At 46.7% G+C, this 12583-nt stretch overlaps 1 protein-coding gene across 47 annotated transcripts in view; it reads left to right on the top strand.

Annotated features, from left to right (window-relative positions):
* Nucleotides 1-12583, top strand: part of mask (multiple ankyrin repeats single KH domain) — a 174340-nt gene that overhangs the window by 132389 nt on the left and 29368 nt on the right. For all 47 annotated transcript variants that reach the window (XM_077650400.1, XM_077650398.1, XM_077650393.1 and 44 more), the window contains one exon: nt 3808-5329. In XM_077650400.1, coding sequence (XP_077506526.1) covers nt 3808-5329 — 1522 coding nt within the window. The remainder of the gene's footprint in view (nt 1-3807; nt 5330-12583) is intronic.

Below are 12583 nucleotides of genomic sequence, written 5' to 3'. Positions count from 1 at the left end.
CCTTGTTTCTTTTCCGTTGTTCTTTTTGCGCTGGTTCCTCTGAGATCAAAACCCTTAAAGCACTCGTAGTAGCTATGGGAGGTACAGATCGGACCCATTTTCAAGAGCGTGGTGTGTCAAATCGTGGCATCGCTTGCCATCGGGCTTGTGCAAGCCGGTAGGCCTATGCAAGCCGATAGGCTCATGCTTCTTCTCCACAAGGCTGGCCTCACCGCTTCGCCCTCCCAGGAAGTAATAATAAAAGGCACATTTTCACCGCTAGAACCAAATGCCACCTCTGAAGCTTTTAATCACGTGATGTGAATTTTGCCCACGCCACTGGCTACGAGTGTGCAAAGCAGCCATAGGCCGCCTGCTCTTTCTGCGACATACAGCTCTTGTTGCGCGTTTCACAAGCTTTTGTAAATCTTTCTACTTCTCATATTGATGGATGCTGAAAAAAAAAAACTAGTTTCGCTGTCAAAAGTTTCAGACAAAGCATGAATTCGGACAACTGTCCACAAAGTAAAGCGGCAGCTAAGCCTAACTTCAGTAGAGGCGTCGTTTTGGAGTCTGCTGGACATTCTAGCTTTATTTAAAGCATTGACAAATTTGTCAGTGCATCAGAAAATGAGATGAGGATCTTTTATATGAAGATGGGAAATGGCGATGAATTGCTGAGCGCTTGAATCGGAAAGATCAGCAGAGTGAACATTCTTGCGAGTCGCGGTAAGCCCAGAGTAGGGATGGTGTCGAGCTTTGTATCCACGAGTTGACCACAAAGCGAAAAAGACTGTCGCCTTTTCGAAGTTTCGCTGCAACTGTTACGCGTGTCGCACATCATGCGCTGTCCCATCTACGTATTCGTCGCACCATGCAACCCCTGCGGGCAACTACAGTGGTGCAACATGTCCTTGTGCCATCAAAGACTGTTTTGCCATGAATGTCGAAGCAGTGGTTGCGGCTGCGATATTGGAGCTGGACACAACCAAGTCATCAGATTTTGTGCAGTTCTTTTAAATTGTGCCGAACTTGTGATAAATGAATTTCCAGCATGTGAACAAAGCAGACAGCCAAGGCAAGGCCTCACTGCCGTCTAGCAAAGAAAGCTAGTCTTGAGGATGCCTCTCATAAATGAGGACTATCACGGAAAAACATATGGTACAGGCCAGTTCTAAAGCTGTGTGTGGTAATAGGGCACCCTTGCCTGCGTTTTTTTTTTTTTTTCAATTTTCATGCAGATAGTGCTGCTACAACAGTATCAAACAACATTTATAACTTTTGTGTTTTTCTAAACATTTTATTTGGGGGCAAACACTGCTTTTGTGCACAAAATTTTATGTACTTATTGTGCTCCAATCAAGGCCAGATTTGGCATGTGTTATTTTTTTAAGGTGTGTAGAATACAAGTATCTAGGTTTTTATGCAATCTGTAATGCAGTCGACAGCCGAAAATTCGGGCACCTCATTTTTCGGACATGCCTGATTATTCGGACTTTTTCGAGGCACCGCGACATGGCCCATAGAGCTAATGTATAAGAGCGCCTGAAATTTCGAACACACGGCAACTTACTGCTCAATTTTTTGGACCTCGTTCGCACACACCGCCAATACTCAAGCCGTTTAATTTGTACAGCGGAACCTCATTAATTCAAACTGCAGGAGAGATCAAAAACTTTGCCTCTTAACTTGCGATGCGGAAATTCTGCGCGAGTTGGCACATTGCGCCCGCGTGGTTTCGAATTCGTACTGTTCTTGAATGTCTTCCGCCACACGAACTTGAAAACTAGCCAGAATTCGCTTAACTCATATGTGCCGAGTCTTTCGTCTCTAATACGGAAAGAGGTAGCAGCGAAGCGTGTGGGAGGCGTACGCCTTCACGGAGACTGCGAGCGTGGGAGGAAATGGTGGTGCATTACAAAGCGAGGTCAGCGTACCCGCGGCAAAACGCGCAACAACCCTGACTTTTCTATTGTAAAAACGTAAACAGCTAGTGTTTTGATGACAGGCAAGACGCCTCTCATTATACGCAAGCCACCGCCGAGTGCATATCACCGGATACGATGCCGATTTTGGCTCTAGTTGCTAGGCCTAATGACGAAGGCCAACACCAACTGAGCGCTTGCTTTGGCTTTTTCTTGGTTCTTATTGTTTCTCCATCTTCGCGTTCTCATTCTGGGCCTATCGTACTGTGGGCGCAGCGTAGTTCGCACAGCGGCGTGTTCGCTTTCCCATTTCGACTTTGTCCCAACCCCATGCGTTCATCAGCGACATGCCGAGGGCAGCACAGCCAGGCTGAGCTCGTGAAAGTGGTCGCCGCCGGTCGTCTGTGCATGTCGTGCGGCGAAATTTAGTCATGAGGAACTTTAGAATGTGTGCATAAAAAAACTTCTCTAAAAAAAAAAACCTCTTCCTCCTGCATATTGGTAATAAGTTGGTGATTTTTTCGGTGAAATTTGATCTTCCGGACTGCCTGATTTTTCGGTCGTTTTCACGGTCTCTAGAGAGTCCTTGAAATCTGTCGTCGACTATTTTTAGGAATGAAAAGTTTGCAGAATATTCAGACACCAGGCACTGAAAATGAAACAAGAGGTATAAAATTGTCTCAAAAATTTACATGCCAAGGGAATGACATTATATTGCTTAATTGTATTCAGTAGAGAGTTGGGAACAATAAAAAGCATTTTTCTGCTCTGTCATGAGTACTACTATGTCCAGTATCTGCACAAGCGTGCATAGGTTTTCGCTTACGAATGGCACTTGAAATATGAAGGCATCGAGCCATCTTAAAACTGATGATTATGAATTTTTATGGCGTAAGGGCATCTGTGGCCAAAGAGCGCCATGGCGCAAGGTTGTTTTTTCTACTCAAGGTGGGGTCAGAGACCCATTTCCCAAGCACTTCACCCTAAAGAAGCCGAGCACCAGACCAGGGGAAAGCTTGTACCCATTTTTTCACCGGTGGGTGCCCGGCGGCACTGGGGATCGAACCCCGCATCTCCCGCATGCGAGGCGGATGCTCAAACGACTAGGCCACCGCTGTGGTCACCATCTTAAAACTAAAGCAGATTTGGAAAGAGATGGTCAAGCTTTATAAGTGCTACAATCTTCATTCACCGAGCGTTTAAGGGGACATTTAAGCTCCGTCTTGAGGGTATGATGCGATAGCTTTAATGGGTTAATAATGCCCATATATGCAGAATTGGTCACTCTCTACTTAGCATTCTTTTATAGCCCTCCATTTCTCAATGGCCTGTACTGCCTTCTTTCCACTGTCATAACCAATCACTCTGTCTTGCCCATGTGTTGCCACACTCTTTTCCTTGTCTTGCTTCTCCTTGCAGCTTATGAGCCTGGTGGTGGAGCTTGCTGTAGTTATCACAGGGTGCAGAAAAAAAAAAGTGCTCTATTCTTATCTTGGTTCCCAATATAATGCAAGGCACAGGGTCGGTCAAAAGTTCCCAGGCAACAGGGTCTGCTTTTGAGCAATAGAGTCAGGCACTTACGACACCCGCGAAACCCAAATTATCTGCAGAGGGTAACAGAAGTATCATTCTAACCCCTGACAACCTTGATAGCTTTATCGAAATCTCAAGTGCCAGGATATACAGCAGTAAAGCAGATTCTGTGGCCTGGGAACATTTGACCAACCCTGTACATTATGAAGCAGATGATCTGTAGGTTGAAAAAAAACGCATTATATTGCCGCTTTTGTGCAGTGCAGTTTCTTTGTGCATTTTGTAACATTATGTGTGATCTTTTAGCTGCTTCATGGGACCCAAAGGTGGCTGTGGTAGAGCAGGCATGTCTCTTTTTTTTTTGCTGCAGGGCTCTTCTTCTGTGCTAGTCTCTGGCAGTAGCAGCACCAACAAGCTCAGTCGGCAGGGCAGCTCGGCCAAGGTGGTGGGTGTCAAGGCTGCAGCCCCTGCACCTTCCCTGCCACCTTTTGGTCAAACTCGCCCGGCCCCACGACCAGGGATCCCTACACATTCTGGTGGAAGCAGCGGAAACTCCACGTCTGTGACATCGTCTTCAGCCCCTCCGTTTGCCTCTGGTTCTGCTGGTTGGGGCAATCTGGCATCGTCGTCTTTGGCCTCGACAAAGCCTGCTGCAACTGCAGCTACTCCTGTGACGTCTGCATCTGCAGTCGTCACTACAGCACCAGCTGTGTCCACCAACCCTGCAGCTCTAAATGGGACGACGACAACATCGGCATCCTACACCCAGGCAGTCATCTCACCTGCCAAGAGCTCAAGTCGTGCAGCCTCTGCGGATCCACGCCCCAGTTCGTCGCCCAGCTCAGGGGGGGGCAGTCCTTCACCGACACTGGGTAACACTGGCAGCATGGCAGTGTCATCGGCTGCAACAACGACCAGCAACACCACCATGGCACCTTCAGTGTCAACCTCCACATCTTCGACCAACACTGCGCCAGCCATCAGCATTCCGCAGACCTTCTCGCCATTCAACAACGTGTTTAGCAAGGAAACGCAGCCAAGTGTCTGGGGCCAGCGGGAAGCCTCCAAGCCTAACTTTGCCTCTGTGGCTGCCTCGGGCGTGTGTGGCGTGCCTAGCTCCAGTGGTGGTAGCGTCGGAAGTGTGTCGGCATCCTCAGAGCCTCTAGTGGATGCAGCCAAGGCTCCAGGTTACCGTGGCAACCTCCACGTATCACCACCCAACTTTGGCCCCATTGGCAGTGGACCCCGCAGTGCTCCCTGCACACCTCCCATTGGTGGGGGGGCACCACCTTCACCGCCTTCCCAGCCACAGCCGGCAGCCCAGCCGCAGGCACAGGAGTTCTACGAAAATGCCTCTGCACCCACAACAGCAGTGCCCCAGCCAGTTCAGGCCACCCCGCAGCCCTCGTCATCGCGCCTAGTGTTTGGTCCGCCCCACTACGCAGCGACTGCACCCGAGCTGGCACCGCCACCTCAGCAGCAGCAACAGCAGCAGCCACCGCAGCAGCAGCAGACGATCCAGAGCACTCTGAACCCCAACGCACCAGACTTTTCGAGCCGATCAGCCGCGCCAGTGATGCTGACGGCACCATTCCCACAAGTTGGCACGAGTCACCACCACCAGCACCACCATCCTGCTGCCACACCAAGTCACCACGGGATGCGCGTGCCATTTGCACCTCAAGAATATATGCACACAGTGCAAAGTAGTAGCCATATGTCACACCACCACCCCCACCACCATCAGGGGGCGGCAGGAGCGCTGGGACACCCTGGCGTATTTCCGCTGCAGATGATGTCTCACCTCCAGCAGCAGTACTCGGGTCTGGTGGCCCCCGTGGGACAGATGCCCAAGGGTGCCGACCGCGCACCGCTTGGGGTGCGGCTTACGGGTGAGTCACTTTCCCCAAGCCTGGAGGTGACAATTCGGGCATCGTTCTTCTGCTGTTCCATGTTGCCATTGTAGTACTTAGTGGCGTCCTTTGGGTTAGGTTGTAAGCGCACCACGGCTTTAAAGGGGCCATGACAGCCTATTTTCACGCATACCATGCTTATCGTTTTGAATTCCCAACCGGTTAAATTACAGTTCCCTGAATTTTCAGTTGATTCTGTGCGGCAAATATTTTTAAAACAAATTTCTTCTGCAAACTGCTTGCTGGTCTGACAACCTCTGATTGCTGACGTCACGAGCGCATACACGCCACGCGTCGTCTGCTGCGAGCTGTTAAGGTGCTTGCATGCACCCCGTAGACAGCAGTCACTTCAAAAATTTTTTCTTTTAGCTTAGCGAAATAAAATGCATTTTTCGTGTTCTCTTTTGGGAAGCGTTCAACATAGGACGCGAGCTGAGTGATCCTTGGGAAAGCGGACTTGCTCGTGGCGCCCGTTTTCCGATTGTTGAGGAAACAGAAATCGATGGACCCCTGCTTTATTATTTACACTTAAAAGCATGCTTTTCGTATGTTATGAGTGTGGTCTCTTTTGAGCAGTCAAGTGCTCCTGTATGTGAAAAGTGGCACGTGCCGTGCATGCCTTCGCCGATGTGCGCCGTGAAACCGCGGCGTTTTGTAGCTGTAGCTACCAAGTTCTTGTCCGCTATTCATCGGCTCGATAATTAAACTCAAATTATCAAAAGGTGCACTACAGTAACCTTGAGGCACGAAAGGAGCAGAGAAAAGTGCCGAGTGCGACGACTTCCGCCCTGATTGAACGCGTTTGTAAGTCGAACATACCTTTCCTTCGAGAACCCTTTTCCAGAACCAAGCCGCTTGCAAAACCCTACGCGACTCAAATGCTTTCACTGCCCGCACCGATGAATAGTCACTGCCGTCTAAATGAGTGCTTCAAAATAATAGTACAGCATTTTGCTGTGCGTGCGCATTGTGCCCCAGGAGTGGGACGATTACGACTGCAGCCCCGCGCTGAGGTTGTTTACATGGCTGTGCACAAACAGTGCATGCTTGCGTGGCATAAAACGCCAGATGGGTTATCCTTATCTTAAATATTACGTACTCTTGCTCACAAATTGCACTTTTACTCATTTACGCACCATGATAACCCTGCAATAAGCGCCGATGATGCTATATCGCCTGCTTGGGAAACGCTTCGCGTAGGATACCGGCGCTTTCCTTTAATTGTATCTGCTTTCTCTTATGTCACCAAAATTTAATTTTAGATCGGTTTAGCTAAAAATATGTTCGGACATTACTTGAATTAATGAAAACAACCAGATTTGTTGTGCACAGTCGACGCCGACGGCTGCTGCCAGCTGCCTTCTGCTTATGCTATGCAGACCGGATCACATATATCGGCGCTTCCCCCTTATTGTACTCGCGTCCTGCGATGTAGGCAGTCGTTGCTTTGAGGGCACTGTAGCCAAAACTACGCTCGACAGCTATTTGCAGGCGCTAAAGCTTGCGAATTCGCTCTCCGCAATCGCCGAAATCGCACACACGAATCCTGCATACTCGCTAGTTCTCGTCACGAAAGGGGCCGGCGATCCACCGTCGACCGAAATTCGAGAATATGGCAAAAGTTCCTCGCTGACTATTAAGAAAGTTTGAAGATATGATATACAGCCGCTCGTTTCGCTTTTTTCGATACGGATATGGTATACAAGCGCAGTTCTTCCGGCCGTCGCCTAACCGGGCGTGAAACTTTCTCTCGGCCGCACAAGCCCAAGCGACGGCGACGAGTTGCACAGTTGTGCGGCGTTTTCTGCCCATGTCACTTGCCTCGCTGATCGTTTCTATGCGCAGGCACTGATTGAAAGCACATCATCGCTGGTGCACGCACATCGCATATGTCGCCGTGGATAGCATGAGGTCCAATAAGTTTTAAATTTCTTAAGTTTATAGAATGTCATACCAACAAGTCCCATACCACACTGTTCTGGTTCCCACTAAGCTGACTATTAACATACGCAGCCGTTCATCGTGCTGGCGTCGCCGTCGGTCTAGCGTGACAGACCAGTGCGTCGGCGACGGCATTTGCATACCGACGAGCCCACCGACTTCGATCGCCGTCGCATCGACCTGTAGTGTGACCGGACCCTACCTATACCGAAGAAAAACTGCGTTACTGTTATTATCGCTTTTGTGGTACCAGTCATGCATATATGGGGGATGACTGCTACTTCGATCGCCCGCAAAAGTACAGGGGGGAATGAGACCTCGCTGCGCATACTGCAGCAATGAGAGCAGACGACATTGCTCTGTGCATGTGCTTGTGACGTCACGAGAGCGTTCAATATGGCGGTCGCTGCCAGTGGGAGGAGTCTTCCGGTCTCAATTTCGATCGCATTTTTTGGAATATACAGTGTGTCCAGGGCATCCAAATTTCAGAAATTGAATCATAAGCTCTTCTATTAGTTACTGAAGCACAAAACTGCAATATGAAGAGCGACCATGTCATGGCCCCTTTAAGAGCACAGCGTAGCTATACTGTGTGCTTGCATGGAATTCACTTTGGCCATGCAGCCCTTCTGGCACCTCCTACGTTCAGAGTTGAAGCATTATGACATTGCTGATGATGTGCAATGTAGAAAGCAGCATTTAAAGGGAGCTGAAATGATTTCAATGGGCATATTCTAGTGCAACAGATTTGTAGAGGTGGTCTTTGCGAGTATTCGAGTCAAGTTTTAAAGCTCTGCGTGGACCCTATAATTTAGAAATAATTTTTTAAAATCGCCATTTAGGGCGATACCTCTCCATGTCTTATCCCCCACCCCGATGACACCAGTGTACAATCTGGGCGAGCCTTCAAGCTGGCCGGACTTCCCACTGACGTCATTGGGATGGGGGACACGGCGAAGTGAGGTGTCACCCTAATCAGTTGCGAGCTGTTGCGAGTAGCGATTTTTAAAAATTATTTCTAGATTATAGGGTCCACGCAGAGCTTTAAAACTTGGCTCGAATACCTCCAGAGACCACCTCTACAGATCTGTTGCACTAAAATAAGCCCATCGATATCATTTCAGGGTCCCTTCAAACTGTACTTTGGACTTATGTTATCGTAAAGCTTGGGTAGCGTTGCGTCTCTTCATATTAAAGGGGCACTGAGGACAACTCCATGCAGTTATTGTTCTCAGTAAAAATTCATTCCTTGGCTCTTTCTGGGCATGTCAAGATTTGTCTGGCAGCAAAAGACTCGTCACCAAGATTATCACCAAGATTTAAGAGGGAACGTGACTTTCAAATCTCGAGAACATTGGAAAAAAATCGAATTTTAGAAAACACTAGATTTCGTATCTTTAAGGTCTTTCTAATTACTATATTCCCCAAAAGTAGCCCAGAAGTGACTTGTAGCTAAAAACTGGCAGAAATCTCCATGCCAATTTTCTCAGTGTTTTTTTGACATGACTGCCCTGCTTGCAGAAAGTGTAGCATGACCATTGCTTCACGGATTTTCATGCGGTTTGTTGCATTGTATTCCTTGATAACGTTTTTATGCATTGGCGTTCATATACTAAAATTTCCTCTTTTTTTTTAATGAGGAAATAATTTATATGTGTGTAGCATGACCATTGCTTCACGGATTTTCATGCGGTTTGTTGCATTGTATTCCTTGATAACGTTTTTATGCATTGGCGTTCATATACTTAAATTTCCTCTTTTTTTTTTAATGAGGAAATAATTTATATGTGAACATAACTGGATTTTTTTTTTTTTATGCCGCCATGGCGGCTCAGTGTTTATGGTGCTCAGCTGCTGACCCAAAAGACGCGGGTTCAATCCTTGTCGTGGCGGTTGAATTTCGATGGCGGAGAAATTTCAGAGGCCCGTGTACTGTGAGATGTCGGTGCACATTAAAGGACCCCAAGTGGTTGAAATTTCCGGAACCCTTCAGTACGGCGTCCCTCATAGACTGAGTTGCTTTGGGATGTTAAAGACACATAAACCAAACCATATTTTTAATCAGTCACTAATTTGACATGACAATAATGAATGAATTATTCAGGCATGGATATAATATTTTGTGTAGAAAAAAATGAGGCTACTGAAAATTTTTGAAGATACTGCATCAATCATTCCTTTGGGTAAAACTAGAGCAACTGCAGACTCCTGCCATGTTTCGTAGTGATGCCAGTCTTTCTGCAAGTTTGGTATAGCAATGAACTATACAAAATTTATGTCTAAGCTGCTTAAGTTATTTCAATGAAATTTCTGTTGAAGCATTCAGTAGACTTAAGCATGCCAAATTTAATTGCTCTAAGCAAAACAAATACATTCACCTCCAAAACCAGAGTCGCCCATAAAAATCTTCCTGCCGGTTGATTCAAATCTGTGACATCTTTACAGAAAAGGATGGGCTACCATCGTTTTGAAGTGAATGGCAGGGTAGCATATCCTCTGGAATCCGTGCCCAAAAATTGGTTTGCATGCTTGCATTTTACTGGTGCAATCAACCAGTGATGGCGACACCTGTATTTCGTCAGTGCCTCTTTGATCGATCAGTGATCTACCCTACCGATACAGGCTGACTTCAGTTTGTCCTCAGTGCCCTTTTAAGGGAACTTACAAGGGCTAGATTGAGGTGTAAATTTAATGCATGTCTTCAGACTGTCCTTTGTCAAAAGCCATCACAATTAAGTTATGATAGTTTCATGACCCTGCAAAATGTGTTGTTTGGTACTCATTATTGTTTTTTATTTAACAAATTTGTGAAATTGTGCAAAGGGTATGCAAGTTGCCTTTGTGAACAAGAACTCTGGAGTTACGCACTGTATAACAGCATTGCTGATGAGCCTGTGCCTACTTGCTGTCCCATTGATTGCTAGAGCACCTGGATGAGCAGCCATGAAAAGTGTGACACCCACTGTGAGTCAAGAAACAAACGTATTGACGTTTGCGCTCCTTTTTTCTTTTTCAAGTAGTTGGAAGTAAGTTACTTCAACTACTAAGTAGTTTTAAGTAGTCTTAAATAGTAGTCGGAGCCCTTGTCTGGAATGGGTTCGCTTTTGGGAGAAGTTAATTGCATTAATTTGCAGAGTTTATTGGAGTCTCTGAAGAAAAAAAATTTGTTGGAGGCACTTAGATACCTGTTAACTGTGGGAAGGCGAAAGCCATTTCCGACTCATTGCACTGATCTGAATTTGAGTGGTGGTGTCACGCTGCACATGCACAGTTGTTGCTTGGCGGCGGATCACACCACCCACCACAGTGAGCAGTTTGCTCACAGTCCAGTTGGCATGTTGTGATCACGTGACCTAAAATGTAACGGACAGACAAGGTCACGTGACCTAGAATGTAACGGACGGGCACGAGTATGACCCGTTACAGGCTGTCGCCTTAATACTTCATTGTAGCGGAAATTTTGAAGTGGCATTTGCTGTTCGGGGTGCGACTTTGTTCACTTGGTCCTAAATGTAATTAACTCATCAGTTTTACTTTTTTAAATTCTTCTGCACTCATTTTACTTGGGGGCTCTTTTTAATCTTAACAGCTGTATAAAAAAAATTATGCTGGGGATCAAATGGGTGCTGCCTTCACTGAGTGTGTGTCTGGTTATGTTTGCGGTTTCGTGTCATCATGAGATTGTCATCACGATACCTTTCGAACGAACTGAGTTATAAGAAAAAGAATGGTTGCGACACCTGTATTTCGTCAATGCCTCTTTATCAGTGATCTATCAGTGATCTACCCTACCGATACAGGCTGACTTCAGTTTGTCCTCAGTGCCCTTTTAAGGGAACTTAAGAGGGCTGCCTTCCCTGAGTGTGTTTTGGGCTTGACGGACACAAGATAGCAACTTAGCTGAAATTTGTTATTAATGCGTAAGCATTGTATGGCTATGTTTGCGATTTTGTGTCATCACGGGCTTGTCATCACGATAACTTTCGAACGAACTGAGTTATAAGAAAAAGAATGGTTGCAACACGATAGCTACAACTGGCCAAGTGGAACTTGCTCAGTCTAATTTGCAAAGTCGGTCTTTTGCCCCCTTCATTTCGCTGGGCGTTCCTCCTTCATCTTCGTCCCACTTGACACGGCGCATGCGCACAGCTGTCGCAGCTCGGTTTCGCCGGCAGCAGCTGCTGCTCCGCACCACGTGACCGTGGCGGCGCTGAAGGCTCGAAATGCTACCGTAATGTAGCTATCGCTACAAAAATCTCGCAGGAAAAATCATGAGGTGCGTGTGGGGTAATTAATTAATTAGAGCCAAAAATGTCCAAAAAGTGGGTGGGGCCGGAGCAAAAGTGTCATCAAACTTGAAAACACGGAAGTGAGCGGAGCTAAAGCGGGGCACCAAATTTAAAAAATCGGAAGTGTGGACGGAGCAAAGCGCGGCGCCAAATTTGAAAACGAAGCATGGCACCAAGTTTGAAAACTCAAAATGGCCACTGGTGAAACATGATTAATTTAGGCAAAGAGGGGCAAGGAGGCATCAATGCTTACGCATTCCTCCAATGCAGGTACTGCAGTGATCTCATAATTTTTATTTTTTGCTAATTATCTACTCTATGCTGCATGTTGCAGTCCATTGATGCGACTAATTCAGTTTACAGAATTTGCCAAAGTGGAATAGGTCTTGAGATATTCATCAGTCAACTCCCTGCCTTTTCCTCACTCTGCGCTCAGTTTCAGAATGAGGCACAAAAAAGGAGGAAATTGATTGATGAATATCTCAAGACCTATTGCACATTTGCAAGTTCTATAAATTGGGCTAGTCTCGAGTCAAGTCTTCAACATCTCCCTGAGAGGGGCCTGTAAATAGCTCAGAAGATATATACTGTAATTTGCAATTTCAGCATGCCAAAAAATAATCAGTGTTCAGGAGGGGCTTCTGCAATTGATAATTGAAATTGCTGACCTATTGGTGGCCTATTGGAATCTGTTCTGCATGCCTGAAATAAGTCGTTGCAGAGATTATGACATCTCCTCCAGAGCTCAGCTATAGTTCTTGTTCATTTGTTGATTTCGGAGCTGTTACCGCAGTTCATATATCTGCCAGCTTTTGCATATTGCTAAAATGCCCACTTTTGGCCACAGTTGCGGAAAGTGTTCCGTGTTCTGCAACTGCGGAAGTGGGAAACTAATTTTTGCTTAGTAATGCTTCACTTAAGTTCTCAATCTTAATAGTCCCCTCCTGGCGTGGGATCTGTCTCACCAACGTGCACACATGCTCATGCAGGTTGTGTGGGCCTG

This window comes from Amblyomma americanum, chromosome 1 (assembly GCF_052857255.1).
Source record: "Amblyomma americanum isolate KBUSLIRL-KWMA chromosome 1, ASM5285725v1, whole genome shotgun sequence".
Lineage (NCBI taxonomy): Eukaryota > Metazoa > Arthropoda > Arachnida > Ixodida > Ixodidae > Amblyomma > Amblyomma americanum.
Note: the sequence above shows the minus strand (reverse complement) of the source record. Positions and strands in the feature narration are given on the sequence as shown.